We start from the raw sequence: 16874 nt of genomic DNA on the forward strand, positions 1-16874 counted from the left end.
TGGGAACAGTTGGCTGTGTGGTTGACCGCAAGTCTGAAATTGTCTTTAATGTTTTAGATATTTTGTTCTGTAAAAAAAAATCATCAGGTCAACATATAATGATATAATAATAATATATATATGTTTTTTTTCAGAACCTCCCACTAAGATCATCTTCCCAGAAACCCATTCACAGGATCTGGAGTATCTAACAGGAGAGAGGGTAGAGCTGATGATCGAGGTGTCACGTAACAATAGTGCTGTGCGATGGTTTAAAGATGGCCTGGAAGTGGATGAAGATGACAATCTGCAGCTGATTACATACGGACCTCGGCGATGTCTGATTTTGGCACGGGCCACTGTGGACGATTCCGGAGAATATATCTGTGACACTGACAGTGACTCTGTCACTTTTGATGTCAAGGTATCAGGTAAGAAAAAAAAAGAAAATGTTTTAAGTGCATGCACTGCAAAGCACAGATTCACTTTGAAATATACCTTTTATCACCTAACCTTTAAATTCAATGCACATTTACCCAGTAAACTAAACTTAACACCTAAAGTGGACCTTTCAGTGATTTTTAAGTCTGCTTGAATTAATTTTTGCCATGGCACAATTTACAGCAACAAAATAATTTAATAAACAATCTTTACCATTAAAAAATGTACAGAACACTTCCTTACCCAATCTGTATTCAAGAAATGTAAATGGCACTATTAGATGGATTTAAGGACTGCGACCTGCTGTGTCCCCAGCTCCTGTCCCCCTATATAGTACTGGAGTGCTGTGCTACTGAGCATGCATTGGCTCGAATATAAACCTGGCTTCTATTGTTCTTTACTAGGATTTGATCTACTTTTGTATTTCAATGTTTTTATTGAGTTTTTCAGAGAAAAGAAAATGACATAATAACAACAATAATAAAAATATTATTAACAATAGTAATAACAAAAGGACAAACATGCCTCACCAGCTTACAGAAAGCACAATATCATTGATCTACTTTTGAACTTGCACATGTGCAGTACACCACTCAAGAAGGAGGGGAGTCAGGGACGCAGCATGCTGCAGTAAATATATTTATCAAATGGCACATATGGGGAATGCCATTTGTATATCCTAAGTGGGGGGACAATGGATGAGATGATGCCATCAGTTAGTTACTGGTAGGAGGAAGCATTTCCTCAGTCTACTCCCTTCTAGTTATCAGACTGCAACATTGAACATGTGTGGCACGTTGCATAGTGAAAGGCTGCAAAAAGGACCAATCTGTGTAAGATTTGTGAATATAGCAAGGAACAGACCAGGCACCAGGATTTACAGTACTGGCTTATCTTTGTTTATCTTTGTGCCAAAATCCAATTCAAGCAAGTAGACGATGGCTCTGTCATCCTAGGGAGCAAAGCAATGGAAGTCATTGTCAGGGGAATGCTGTGATTTCACTTCCAGGTAATAAATACCTGGAAGTGTTACATTTACACATTACTTAGCAATCATGAATGTATCATATAAATTTGATGCCAGGACCATATAACTTTCAACATTAACTTTTAATCAGATAACCCCAATACCAAAACTGATTCCTTCTTTCTGTATCACACACAGAGCCACCAGCAAAGTTTGTAAGCAGTGGATGCTCCCCGTCTGTGCTCCATGTGACAGAGGGTGACCCCTTAACTATAGTCTGTGAGCTGACACGTACCCCAGATGTTATTCGCTGGATTAAGAATGGTCAAAAGGTGACACCGGATGGCAACCTGACCATGGATAATGATGGAGAAAAGTGCATGCTGAGCTTTTTGGGCACACAGCCGGAACATGCCGGACAATATGAGTGCAATGTGGGGACCGACTCTCACACTTTCCAAGTGCATGTTGATGGTGAGTTACATCAGATCTGCTCCCTTAGATGTGCCATGTGATTTTGGTGTGTTTCCTTACTGTCATGTCTTCCAACTATCTTGCACGTTATGCAGGCAAACCTTTAAATTTGAAATATTTTAGGTAGGGATGAGGAATCTCAATCTGCAGACCTATTTGCAGCAATCAAAAGTTTGCCACGGATCTATGGATGAGTTGTGAACTGTTCAAAGGGTCCTTCCTAACCATTGCCAAATTATTTCCTGTGTACAGAATAAGCAGTTGGCCCCTATTCCATCCCAGATAGGAGTGTGTGTGTCCTGTCTGACAACATTTTTGCAGTCGAGGTTGTGCCCATAGCTGTGGCAAATTGCAATGTGGTTTTTAAAACTGACATGTTGCTTTTGGCCACAGGGTTGTTGCTTGAAGTGCCACAGGAGAATGCAAATGTTGCCTGTGGTGCAGTTCGCCTATTCCAGGGGTTGTCAACATTGTGGTTTGACACCTGAAACTAGTTTGAATGGGCCCTTACCTTGCTTGTTCTGCATTGCATCCCTGTGTGTGGCCATCTTGGAAGAGACAGGGTTTTGCTTTCTCATATCAGAGCCTCTGTGACGGATAGTGATCAGCTCAATAGGGACATCACCAAATCTCCTATGACTAGCAATGCAGAGGCAGCAGATAGATCTTATATAGCAGTTATACAGCCATGAGGCTGCAGGAGTGCAATAGCAAACCTACATAGAAAGAACTGCACAGCTGCCATTGTCCAGCAGCCTACTAAACAAGCCATTGAGATTGGTGGTGACAGTTGCACATTTCAGATACAGATCAATTTCAGATCCTTCCTCAATAGCATGGCATAGGTGACAGAATAACAAGATCGTCTGACAGTGTTACAAATATCCTGGTAGGTAGGGAATCATTCACACAAGTATGTTGCAATAAATCACACAGTGAATTGCAAATTTTGGCAATGAACAAATGGCACCTCAATGCATCTAGGCAGAGCAGTTCAACGCCTTTAAGAAATGCTGCATCTGATGGGTTTTTCGGGACCTCTCAATTTTTACCAATTTGGAGCATAGAAACCTATGGTTATCTTACTCTGATTGTCTCTTTTTGAATTGAGCATTGACTGCAGCAGTTGGTAGTATGATTGAGTGATTTTCAGTCAATTGTTGACATTTATTAATATTAAACATTGATTGCACAAAATGGATCCATGGCAAAACTGGCATTACACATGTGCCACGCCACACATGTCCACATTGGAATATTTCATCTCTCTTGCTGTTCAGGTGACAACAAATGATGGATTTTACTTGCAGTCCAAGTGAGAATTGCCACCAGACCTAAAGGAGACACAGATAGTATTCAAACCTAACAGGGGTTCCAAGTCTTCTATATTCTATCCAAAAATATTTTGGAGTGATAAATAAACTTTAAAAAAGAGGGGGCTGAGAGATTAGTACCGGTGGAGAGGCGTTTTGTAGCTGCCAATAAGCGCAGCACATACAATGTTAGGCCTTTATAATGTGATGTTTCCAGAGTCCAGGCACAGTCTGCAGCAGACAGATATAGAGCTCCAGCCCCCGAGGGGAGAATTACTGTCCTGGCACGGCAACTCAGCTTCCGAAATCCAGAGGCTTAAATCTTTCTTTAATTTATGAACTAATCTCCTTCCAACCCTGCGATGCTCAATGAGCAGCTGGGTTTTCCAGCTTCATAAAACTCCCATTTCTCTTAACTAGATTCAGAGAAGGCTGGTTAAAAAGTGTCTTAAAAAGTAATTAGAGGGCCACCAGGCATAAATTACAAATTGGATTACATAAAGGATTTTTAATAACACTCATGAATAGATATTTCAAAGTTCCTGGAACTTATCAGGAGCAAATGTATATAAAGAAAGATTGCAAAATCGGGAATGAAATTCCCATCGCATTGTCATGCTCATTCACATTCAGGTCACCTGCAGATATAAGACGGCGCTTGCTGGACTGCTGATTGCACAGGAAATAGGTGAACTTTTTGGAAATGCTGTCACTTTGTCCTTTCAAAGTAAATCTCAGAAGTGGAACTATCAGTAACTTTTCAAGTCCTAAATAAGCAATTATTGGTAGACAATAATATATGACAAGAGGATCTAACATGCTCCACCATTTACCATTAAAAGGCCAATGCAGTGACTTTTGCCTAGGCATGATGTCATTAGTTTAGTAACATCTTTTACAGTCTCCTCTCCTTCAATGATCAGTGAAGCTGGGTGATCTAGCAAACCTGGAATGGATTTTTAAGTCATTTGGAATTTGTTAGCAAATGTTTTCAATCCTGGACCAGATCCATTTCAAGTTCGCTGGATCACCCATGTTCACTGATGAAAGTGTATCCTCTCCAGCCTTGAAGAGCATTATTAAATCAAGCTCAATTTTATCAGTAGTATGTTGGGTGGGAGGCTGCAGTATGGGCTGATCTGTGTCATATTGGCATCAAGATTCACACAGTTGTGCCATCTCTGAGTTGGTATATGAGTCTAGTGAATAAATGAGGGTTAAGCAAAGATGGTATCATCCTCCTAGAGCAGGGGTCAGCAACCTTTACTATCAAAAGAGCCATTTTGCCTCCTCTTCCACTAAAGAAAAATAGTCTGGAGCCGGAGGCTGAAGAGCCGCAGGTTGCAGACCCCTGTCCTAGAGGAAAGAGCTGATAAAGCCATTGTTTTAGGGGTACTGACATCTCTGAGAGAGATAACAAATACACATTACTTAACATGCAATTAAAGCAGAATTAAAGTAGTCAGTGGGGGGGGGGGGGTAAACTTTTGCCATAAAGCATTCCTGCTAATTTTTGGCACACCTTTTTTAGTGGCCTGCAGTGATAACAGGTCCAGTACATATTATTATTATACTGAATTTATATAGCGCCATCATTCTACACAGCGCTGTACATTAAATAGGGGTTGCAAATGACAGACAGATACAAACAATGACACAGGAGGAGGAGAGGACCCTGCCTAGAATATTGTACAGTATATACATAATGCTTCAAATATACATTTTGCATGCCAACAGAGCAGATCCAAGTCCTGACATATTTTTCCTACCAAAATTTCCCCCAAACATAGCATGCTGAATAATGAGTGACCCCATAAACTAGCAGATTTATGTTTAGGAGACCCAGAATTAGCGTCTGCTCCTTGAGCCAAAAGTCATGCATGTGGTATGGTCGGTCTATTTGTGTGCTGTGTTATCATTTTGATTCACCATTCCATGTTAGGGCTTCAGATCATCTTGTTTCTTTATGTGATTCGTCTCTAATATATTGCTGTTACACAGTGCTGTTTTATTTCATATCTCCAATGGGAAACTGTCATGATAATAGTTATTGGGAGGTCAGGTAGCTGATGGAGCACACCTGGCCCATCCATTTATTACATTGGATTTGAGTTCTTGAGGATTTGAGGTTTACATCACCGGTGTGCATTACCTGCATGCAAATACAGCCTAGGAACGCTCACTCCAGCAGACCGACATCCACCACCCAATGGGCTGGGTCTTGGGTTATACATTTTATTTTTAGTTAGGCTTTTTTTATCCCATGTAGCTTGCTGGTGGATGTCAGTCTGGGGGAGCAGGCATTGCTGGGCATGCTGTATTTGCATGCAGATCTCTCCTAGGTAAAGCCCACAAGTGATGCAGAGCCTCCTCTTTGGCTTTTCAGTGTAATTTACCCCTTTCAGGCTACATACCCAAGTCTGTATTTCTGATATATTAAAGAGAAAATGTCATAATAATGACTCAAAAAATCATGTGGATCATTACAAAAACTTCATCCTGCATGACAGTTTCCCATTTAAATGATGGAACCAAAGTTTTTTCCATGATCGTTGAGAATTTGGTGTGCTATCCCTGAAGCTGAATGTTTTCACACTGATAGAAAGGGGAATGAAAGGGGTTTTCCAGTTTCCTCATTTTGCTTACTTTAAAATATTAGATCTGCAAAGAAAATGTATTAAAAGTTATTGCTATTGTGTATTGGGGATTTGTAGGGAACAATAATGTACAACATTGTATTACCTGCTGCAAGAGGCTGTGGTATGAGGCAGACAGCTTCTGGGTTCAACATTCCTTGGTTCTTATTAGGTTTCTTATACCCTACACCGCCATAAAATCAAAAATGTTTTTTCCAAGTTTAAAAAAAAATTGGAGAAGGCCCATATATTGCACTGCTATGTTCTATTAAATATCCAATGCAAATGTCAAATTTCAAAAATGTTGCCTATGCTTAGGCACATCCCCTGCCCCTGCAGGAGAAGAAAGCTTAAATAGGGTAAGATTGTCCAATGGGGACACTTGTTCCAGAAACAGCCGTCTCAGAGGGAATTTTCCTTGCTTCGTGTTATGTCTGCAATACAGGAATAAATGAAAACATCTTCCCAATGCGGCACATTTGGCAAAAATTGCCACAGAGGTTCTAACCTTTCCCCCTTTATTCAAAAATAAAGTTTTGGTGTTACCTATACTTGAAATGCAAGCTGCCTATTTAAAGCAACTGCACAAGCTCAGCAAAAACTATACATTTTTAATGAACATTTATTGCAGCATTTTTTCCTATACACTGGATAAAAAAGTCTGCACACCCCCATTAAAATGCCAAGCTTTTGTGATATAAAAAAAGACCACAATTGGTAATCAAAACTTTTCTCACTTTTAATGTCACCTCTAACCTATACAACTCAATTAAAAAACAAACAAACCTGTTAGGGGAAAAAATATAAAAAAATAAAGTATTGACCCAATCAGTATGCTGATTGGGTCAGTGTGCACACCCCTTAACTAATTCTTTGTTGAAGCATCCACTATAGATGATTTCAATGAGAAATGTGAAAAGTACAAAATAGTTTTATTGTATGTCCAACGTTTTGGTGGGGTTGGCCCACCTTTATCATGACCACCGATATGTCCACTAACATGTTGGACACTTAAGAATATTCATTTCCTACTTCTCCAATGGAATCCAATATATCTGTTTCTTATCTTGACCTCCCTGAACCCAGAAACGTTGCTCTGCCACATGAATCAGCCTGGCATTTTGTGTATATATAATTTTACGTTTTTTTTATATGGGGGGATATTATACTGAGAACTAGAAAACCCCTTTAACCTGCAATTAGATTCTGTCCCCTCTCCTTTACTGCTTGGGACATTAACTCCTCTTGGTGTTTGGTTCTTGTAAGAGGCTGTAGTGGTGATCTTAGAGCGTGACCAGATCATGCCGCGCAGGGTGTGCACTGTGTCTGACGACCTCAGGCTGGCACTTTCCCTGTCCCGATCTGACGCTGAAGTGAGGTGGTACAAGGACGGCGAGCGGCTGAAAGACAATCCGCACATACTAGTGGAGGAGAGGGGAGCAGAGCGCTCACTGACCATCCTGGGAGCGTCGCGTCATGACGCTGGCGAATATCTATGTGATGCCCGCAACGACAGCTTCAGCTTTTATGTCACTGTGGGAGGTAACAGGAGAGACGAAGAGGCACTGCAACCAACACCCTGCAACCCCCTTTCCCACCCTGCATCCCACCCTATAACATTCCTTATTCCTCCACCACTCCATTCCTGCCACCCCCTATACTGAGCTTCTCCTATGTGTTTCATGGTCAGCTTCACCCAACAAAATCTGCTGGATGTTGTCATCTCAAAAAGAGTCTCCTCCCCATTTGTATTATTTTTACATTCAATGAAATTAAAATAAAAGTAAATAGGTAAACATATCGGGCCTGATTTAATAAAGCTCCCCGAGACTGCAGAAGATAGACGATCACCCAGGTTCTCATGGGAGAACCTGGGTGATCCAAACCTGGAATGGATTTCTTAAAATCATTTGCTATTAGTTGGCAAATGTTTCCAATCCTAGACCAGATCTATTCCAGGTTTGTTGGCTCATCCAGTTTCTCTTTCTCTTTTTTTTTTTAATAATCTGATGATTCTAGAACACAGTGAGAACTTCCAGACAAGACACAGACAATAGGAGAGAAACTGACAGGCGTCCTACATCACCAAAAAATTTTTTCTAATTATTGTTATGGAGAGACCAGAGAATTGATTCATTTTGTTAATTTTTTGTCATCTATGTACCACTGGAGAGATTTACTTTATTTACTGCTCTGGAAATGTAGTATGAGTAAGTCTCTATAAAGTTTAGGAGAAGCCCCTTTTATATATTTGTCATCAGAACAGATTTCCTTTTTGAAGATAGCCATTTCTCTTGTTCTGTTGACATCTGTAAATTTTTGGATTTCCATTTATTATTTTCTGTTGCAGTGACATACATGTATGTATATGTCACTGCAATATGTATGTATACATATACACTATAAGTAGTTCAATACATATCAGTATGCTAGGTATTGGTCTATACCCTTTCCTTACCCTGGACATATCAATAAAAAACATACAGGCTGGGTATACACAGAGGTTTTTTAATGGTTTATAGGCTGTGGTTACTGGCCAGTTGACATCCCACCAACCTCTATGTTCCATTGATCCACGATTCCCTATGATTGAAGGTAATGAGAGTGTCCCATAGATAGTGGTCAGGTCTTTGTCAACTCCCATAGTAGATTTTGTGCTCTCAAATGCTGCTTGGATTTTTCTGGCAATTGGTTGTCACTTCAATCAGTTGGAACAAGCATCTGTGAGCCGCCCTCTAATGGGCATTAGAGGACACTTACTCTCAGTAGCCTTATTACAGCCCCCTAAATATATTTTCTGCATCTCATTGACCATCTCCACAAGGTTATCATATTCAGCCTGCTTCCCCTTCTGTTCTTATGATCAGGCTTTTATATCATAGTATGCAATCGTATTCCTATCCTAATCATGGCAATGGTATTAATACCAGTAATATACAGTAGCGGCAGGGTGTAATTTTGGCTACCCATCCACAGACATTGCTGGGTGCAGCTTCCCTGTTTGCTTGTTTACCCCGCTATTTTGGTATCATCATAACACAATAACTCAGACCCTTTTCTAAAAATTTGGCGTGCTCCTATATAATAACATGTTTTCACTGATGATTCCTAGTTGGTGTCATGATGATGTGACTCCTGCTTTTAGTCATGCTAACATCATTGCCGAATTTTCTAATCAAATTTTCTGACCATTCATTTGACCCCCTTCCATGCACTTGTGTGTCTTGCTTTGCCTTCTTCCTCCTCCTGTGATTCTGCGGTTATACGTCTGCTCCGGTGTCCCAAATTTCCCCCCAATGCCTCGATGTTTGCAATGCCTCCCTGTCAGTGCCTATTTTCAGATGACTTTGCCCGTAGTGACGTTTGTGGTTTTGGGCTGATAAAAGCTGCACTTTGTTTTGCGTTGTGGTAATTTTTTGGATGTATTTTAGAACATTTGACCTGTATGTTGTCTTCTCTGCCCCATCAGCTCCACCCGTCACCATTGTGGGTAACAGCGGAACTCCTGAGCACCATACATTGGTGACTGGGGATGATCTGGTTTTGGCCTGTGAACTGTCCAGACCAAATTTCAAAGTGCGCTGGCTGCGAAATGGGGAGGAGCTATTCTCGGGGGGACGTGTAAAAATCTTGGCACGAGGCGTTCATCGTCAGCTCACCATACAAAGTGTTCGGCCTTCTGATTCTGGCACCTACACCTGTGATGCTGGCACAGACGAATTACAAGCAGAAGTTTGTGTAGAAGGTAAGGATTGGGTGGTGGGTGAGTATAACTCAACAACTAGGTTTAGGCAACAGAGATTCAAACCTACCGTGGAAAAGTTGTCAGGAAAGTGGATGGCAGCATGGCCATGATTCTAATTTTCCAACATTTTATTTGACTTTTAAAGAAAATTGCCCAATTTGTTCTATACCTTGTGATCAGTTTAGATATATATCATTATTTTTTATTGATGGCTTAGTCTGATATTTTACATTTTTGTAGGTGCTGTAGAGATAAACCCTGTTTTAGTTTCCTCTGGGTCTCTCTTGGTATGATTCCCAGAGACTTCCTAGTTCAGCACATCTGCTCACCTATTATGAAAGTTTCACAGTCTTCACTGTTTTATTTTTTTTTTAATTTTTTATTAGGGAGAATAGAACAGGAAGAGCTGGGACTCACACAGGTGGGTGGGAACATCCATAACTTCCAGGTGGTCAAGAACATTCAGTCGGGAATTAATATTTGCTGTTCGAATAGTCAGAATTGACTAAACCAGCCCGGTTCCTCTTGTTACCAAAATATCACCTTTGGGTAGACAGACCTTTAAGGAGTTTAGTTTGAAAAAAGCTAAATTATTGCTAAATAAGGAGATCAACTAGGTTTCAAAATGTCTCTATAAGTCAAGTTTACTCTCATGTAAACATGCAAACCTAAAACAAAAAATTAAATTAAAAACGTCTACAGATCTATGTCTAATTGATAAAATTCTAACCCTTATTCCTCTTTCCCCAGCACCTCGTCAGGTGGAGTTCCTTACGGAGCTGCAGAACGTCACTGTTCTGGAAGGAGAGGCTGCTACTTTTAAGTGTGTTGTCTCTCCAGATGATGTGATTCTTCAGTGGGAGCTGAATGGTTCTCCAGTAAATTCAGACAGGAGGGCCAGCATGGCTAGCAACGGACTGTGTCATTCTTTGACACTACATGGGTGCCGTCTTTCAGACTCGGGTACCATCATTGCCAATGCAGAGGGACTAATTTCTCGGGCAAGGCTTAGGGTGCAAGGTATGGAGTTCATTATATTCAGTTTGTCCATCTTCTTAAGTGACAAGAAGTTTTTACATTTTAAGGGCATGTAAGACTTTGGTTAGTGTAAAAAATGGCTTTATTTCAGTAAAATTCAATAAAAATGCCAAATGAGCTTGAAGTATGTTTGTAAAGCTTCAAAAAAGGTTACTTACCTTAAAAAGGAGGTGACCTGTAAGTCAACTGGCCTGTAAGAGAACTTAAATTGAACTTATAAATGTATGTCTGTGCAACTATATTACCTTGGTTTTAAGTTATGGTCAATAGGCATGTCCTTTGCCTAATAGTATGTCATGGTGGTGCAGCTATTTCTATCTGTCCCAATGCCTTTTAAGCGTGGCGCCCTGGAGCACAGGTTCTCCATCCCTCACCACCCATAGTCAGCAACCAGGTTCTTGGTCCCCTGCAACCTCATTGGTCTAATAAGGAAACACCATATCTGGGATGCAAACAACATAGGTTTTCAGGATTCCTGTAAAAGGCAATAGGAATTAAACTGCCAAGAACCCCTTTACTAGTTGCTATTGTTTGCCCCTAAAATATAATCCTAATCTGGTAAAAATCAAAGTTTGGCAATCCGCGCCTCATTTGGTATACACAAAATTATCCCGGTAAAACTTTTAATACATTAAATAGTTATAAATTACTAATAGGAAGAGTGGGATCACCCCAAAGTTTATGGGAAGCATTAAACTCAGAGATGTGCATGAAAACATCTAGTAATGATTGCATGGGGATCCTCTCATTGGACAGTTTAGACTTTAGACCACCAGACTTTTCCAACAACTGATATGGTGCTTTTGGGACTACTCATCCTTTTTAATCCTAAATCTGATGTCTTTAGTGTGTAGAATTGGTATAACATACTCCATTATGTACATTTTATTAAAAACTTATCTGATCCTCATCTTCTCTCAGAGGCACACGTGATGTTTGCTCAGGGGCTGGAGGACAAGGAGGTGGAAGAAGAAGAAGATGTCACCTTCCAGGTCCAGGTGAACACAGAGAGAGGAGAAGTGCGCTGGGTTAAGCAGGGAGTTGTCATCCAGCCAAGTGATAGGTTTACACTTGAGGACACTGGCAGCACCCATAAGCTGACTATTCATGGTGTCCAGGCTTCTGATCGGGGTCGGTATAGCTGTGAGAGCCTCCATGATAGGACTGATTGTCGTCTTAATGTCCTACGTAAGTGTCATATTACCATCATATCATAAAAAATATTTCAGGGAAGCCCATACTGAGGGCATTTTAAAAACTTGCTATCAGAAAATACTGATGGTCAGTAAATCATTTGACTTCAATAAATTCGGAGAAAAAAGGGGACTATTCTAAAGATAGCCGGACTTGACAGACCACTTGATCGTTTTCTGACATCTCTTTTCTTTTTTCTGTTTTTTTTTCTTTTGGATCCACTAGAAGAAGGCAACATGTTTCAGGGTTGAAAAAGTTCCCCTTCATTAGGGCTTTGGGAATGAAAAAGTTTGATTCTGGACAAATGGTGGTGATGTTTTTGGGAAGGAGTTATTACCAATACCAGAAGTTGGCTTCAAGTGCTTAGTTGGGTATCAGAATCAAAGTTCATTTCACATTTCCCAGATTGCCCAGATAAAGCAGGATCCATAGTGTCCCCTAAGCCAGGGCAGTAGAGTGGTAGTCAGTACATTTTGGGCTAAAGTCCAGGTACACAATAATTGCTTCTGACTACAACTTCACAGCCCCGCCAGCTTCTTTTATCAAATGCAATGTTATAGAAAAAACCCAGTTGGCAAAACATCCTTGGAATGTCACTTCCTTCCATATTTTTCAGAAGCCTGCAACAGGCATGCAAATTAGCAGCTCCGTTTTCAACATGACTTTGCTTGCTGCAAGCTTGCCTTGGTAGTGGCCCAACAAGAACCATGGTCTATGCATCAGTGTAACTGTCAAATAACTAGAATTGTAAGTTAGCTGCTGCCCTCACCCGCACACAAATATAATGTGTTTGCTATTTTTTTACAGCACGCAGTATAGCGATAAAAAAAGGCTTGAAAGATGTGAAATGTCAAGAAGGGAGTAACATGGAATTCATTGTGGAGTTATCTCATGAGGGTTTGAATGGAGAATGGTGGAAGGGTGGAGTCCGTCTGAGCTCTGATGACCGCTGCGTCATCAGGACGAGTGGCCGACAACATTTTCTGCACCTCTCAGATCTCAACCTTGCAGATTCATCCGTTATAGCTTTCACCACTGACATTCTGCGTACTACAGCACAACTGACAGTCATTGAGCCTCCACTGACCATCACACAGCCTCCGCATGACTTTGTGGTCAATGAGGGTGGACTAGCTACATTCCAGTGTGAGGTGTCCAAACAAGAGGCCGTTGTGACCTGGAGTAAGGTGAGACCCCCCCAAAAAAACATGTATGAGGGTTAACTAGCTGGCAAAAAATTAAATACTTTACAATTTCCAAGTTTTTTCCAATCCTGATTGGTCCCTTTTCTTTGGGATGAGATAATATATTTTACTGCCCATGTGCTTTGCCTAATTTGTGGCCAAGAAGGTAAGAAGATTGTAGATGGTTATGTTTGTGTACACTGACACTTCCCTCTTCCAGGATGGAGTGCAGCTGGTTCCCAGTACTTCCTGTCGTATGTTCTCTGTGGGGCGGCGCAGAATCCTTCATCTCAGCCAGTGTGAGCCACAGAACGCTGGGACCTACACGTGTCATGTAGAAGAACTGACTGCATCTGCAAATTTACGTGTCCTGGGTGAGTGGATGTTGTCTTGTGATCTGTTCAAGAAACCTAAAATCTTTATCAAACCCTCCAAGATTTCAAAAACAGATAAAGCTACACTTGGACAAACCCTTGCCCTGGCAAAACCCCTCCATGACTCCACCCTAAAACCATCTCTAGATTTGGCCTAAATACCGCTCCAACATAATGACCCATTACCAAACAATAATTAAATAAAAATTACATTAAACAGGTCTATGCATGTTCTGTACTAAAATGCTAGTTTCCATGTTTCAACTTTCCCTGAAGAAGTCATGAGGGTGAAACGTGTCAGGATTAATGAGCCTTTGTGAATCTGTAAACATACCTTAAAGAGTACCTATCTGGAAGGAATTAGTCATAGGAAACTTTTGTATAGCAAACTGTTCCAGTAAATCCCACCATGATGCGGTATGAAACAATGAATACTTTGATTGTATAATCTATTTTCTTTGTTCTATTATATTTGTATACCATTAATACAATATACCCATTTTGCTCTTTTCTTTATTTCCATATTTTATAGTTTCCATGCCTTGTTAATCCTTAAATGTCTTGTTATTGTCTATTAAGGCAGGAAAGGTGGTGCCATTTATGAATAGGCAGGAGAAGCTTTGGGAATTGGAACCCAATGCAGGAGGGCACATTATATGCCCAGTGCTCTGTGTGCCGATTCTTCATTCTTGTTTGAACTAACAAGAGCAGATGATATAACAGAGCACAGAACATTGCCAACATCCATAGTTGTGGACTCAGGGCTGCAGCTTTTATTATGATGATAACTGGTATAATAACCGTGAAGAAAGATCAACTATTGCAAGCTGTCATTTAAGTGTGCTCCAACGTTGTCAGCCTGTCTCCTGATCAAACTAGCACTAGAGACTACAAGTAACTTTACAGGCCTGGTTCGCTGTTTTCAATATAAGGAAGCCAATCCAATTTTAAGTAATGTATTTCTTTTACCCTCAGAGCAAGAACCACAAGTGCTGAAAGATCTACAGGATGTGGAGATCATAGAGAATGACAACGCTGCTTTCATCTGCGAACTGTCCTGTGCCCAGGCCAAGGGGGAGTGGTTCAAAAATGGCGAGAGGATCAAAGTATCCTCAACCACAAAGATCCGCCAGGAAGGTACATTTCCTACAACACTCTCTGGATTCAGTTTTCACATCAGTTGTTTAAAGCTCAACAAAAACTAATTTCGGAATAAAGAGGAAAGGAATTCTGACCATGCCAAACACTGAAGCAATTTCATACTGGCATGGTCATTTTGTTCCTGGGCTGATCCTTTTTGATAACAGATGGTCAATAGGATTTTAACATTGCAGGGCTGGAGAAAGGACATGATGGAGAACTAATTACGGCGATACGGGAACTCTACATGGACATTGAGTCTTATAGAGATGGTCAAGGAGATGCAGAAAATTTGACCTTTTAACGCAAATTGCACGGACTTGAAATTGAGCCATTCAAGTTCTGCAACTTGTCCTTATCTCTGTAGTCATTTTCTTCACTGTGTTTTTTCTCCAGCCCTGCAAAGGTATTTGACTGCAGCATACACAGACTAGGAATGAACTTTTTGCGGTCACTACATTAGCAGACAGAGGATGTACAGAAGGCTAAGCAGTCATGTGACCATAAAATAAGTCATCTCAACATTAATTTTGAAGTAACTTTAGGTGAATAATACAATTGGCTTTTTAGCATAGCTTGTTAGGTGTGTGCACTTTAAATGCTTATGGATTCCAAGTTTTATTACTTAGCCATAACCATTCAGCTTTGATGTTAGTTATGTCTTCATTTCTTCTGTCTTTGCAGGTCGCAGACATTTCTTATTGATTTGTGGAGCCCACTGTGAAGACTCTGGAGAAATCCTTTTTCGAGCAAGAAGAATCGAGTCAAGAGCCAAGCTTGTAGTAACAGGTCAGAGGCTGTTTCTAAATTCTGCCCTGTTTGGGTTGTTTCAAGGAGAAAACCTTACCATCCTTGCAAGCTAAATAGGTATTTATTACACAATCTGGAAGAAACTCCATAATGGGAGTTCAAAAACCCAAATGCCCAATGGTCCAAATATGGCTGTATTACCATAATGCCCATCATGAACCAGTGCCCAGGACAGAAGGGTTGGAGAGGCAAGAATAGCCCCATGGATTACATTTCTCTATTGTTTCCCTCATCTTTCCACCACAAAACATGGGAGAAAATGGGAGCAGAGGTTACTGAAAGGAATCTCAAGACTCAGAAAATTAATAATAACAGAAATTTAAAACTATCTCTCCTATTTCATGTTTAATGAAAAAGTAACAGTGAATACAAAGCAGACTCCATGCTGCTTCTAACAATTCTAGATTTTTAGTAAAATATTCACATTTCACAAAGTGTAGAGTTTGTACAAATGGATGCCATCATTCCATCATGCCATTATACAGTGCCAAGGGCAACACTCTGTCTAAATACACCCCTGAAAATCTACAAATAGCGCATAAGGTTTGAGGCGAATATGAATTGAATAGATTAGGCTGGCCATCTCAACATCAATGACTTCCTGGTCTTGGAAGGACTAAAAATGTAGCCTTTAGGAGAAGGATGCAGTTATCTGTGAGGACCCAAAAATCGATCAGACTGCTCCTTCTGCACTGTAGGGTTCTTTGTATTTTATCCATACATTTAATTGTTATAATGGGGATGTTGAGAAGAATCACAAGGAAAGATAGAAACTACCTTCTCTATGTCCCATTGACTCTCCAGAGCTTCCTGTGCGCATAGTGAAGGCATTGAGAGACAAGACAGCCCTGCAGGGTCATCGTGTCATCCTGGAGTGTAAGGTGAACCCAGCCCGAGCTCGGGTCACCTGGCTGCGAGGAGGCCAGGTGATCCTCCCATCTGAAAAATACCAGATAACTAGTGAAGATGCCTATCGCACACTGTTCATCAATGATGTTGGCCCTGAAGATGAGGATGTCTATACTCTGAAGACCAGTGGAGGCCAGAGCTCAGCTCGATTATTGGTGGAAGGTAAGGAAACATTTGCTACATTCATTATTGGAAATACAAACCAGTAACTATATATAGTTCTAAGTTTGACTTTAATAGTGATACACTATTTTATAATGACTCTGAAAATGATTTTTAGGATTAGCCATCCAACTGCTTCGTAATCTGAGAGATGTCAAGGTGACGGCCCCCAATGATGCTTGTTTTGAGTGTGAGGTGTCCATTCCTCTTCCTCGCCCTCCACAATGGAGTCTGAACGGGGTGCTACTGCACAATGGCGGAGATGTTGTTATTGAAAGCAGAGGAAATCGGCACAGGCTCGTTCTGAAGGACACTCACCCTGGATTGTCTGGAACCGTAAGATTTACTGCTGGCAAGACGCGTTCAGAAGCCAGGCTCACTGTGCTAGGTAATAGAGAAAACATGGTGCACCTCACTTATCAACATGTGTAAGGGTCTGTATAGATGGACTTTTGTATGTATGTTTTTGTTACAATCACTGAATACAACCATCTGCTGATTTACGGGA

General features: G+C 40.7%; 1 protein-coding gene across 2 annotated transcripts in view; it reads left to right on the forward strand.

The window, feature by feature from the left end:
* Positions 1–16874, forward strand: part of OBSL1 (obscurin like cytoskeletal adaptor 1) — a 55620-nt gene that overhangs the window by 35245 nt on the left and 3501 nt on the right. For both annotated transcript variants that reach the window (XM_072418072.1, XM_072418073.1), the window contains exons 16-26: positions 135–410; positions 1586–1861; positions 9280–9555; positions 10306–10575; positions 11515–11781; positions 12595–12974; positions 13192–13345; positions 14321–14482; positions 15170–15274; positions 16100–16366; positions 16485–16754. In XM_072418072.1, the coding sequence (XP_072274173.1) occupies positions 135–410; positions 1586–1861; positions 9280–9555; positions 10306–10575; positions 11515–11781; positions 12595–12974; positions 13192–13345; positions 14321–14482; positions 15170–15274; positions 16100–16366; positions 16485–16754 (2703 nt within the window). The remainder of the gene's footprint in view (positions 1–134; positions 411–1585; positions 1862–9279; positions 9556–10305; positions 10576–11514; positions 11782–12594; positions 12975–13191; positions 13346–14320; positions 14483–15169; positions 15275–16099; positions 16367–16484; positions 16755–16874) is intronic.

This window comes from Pyxicephalus adspersus, chromosome 7, assembly GCF_032062135.1.
Source record: "Pyxicephalus adspersus chromosome 7, UCB_Pads_2.0, whole genome shotgun sequence".
Classification (NCBI taxonomy): Eukaryota; Metazoa; Chordata; class Amphibia; order Anura; family Pyxicephalidae; genus Pyxicephalus; species Pyxicephalus adspersus.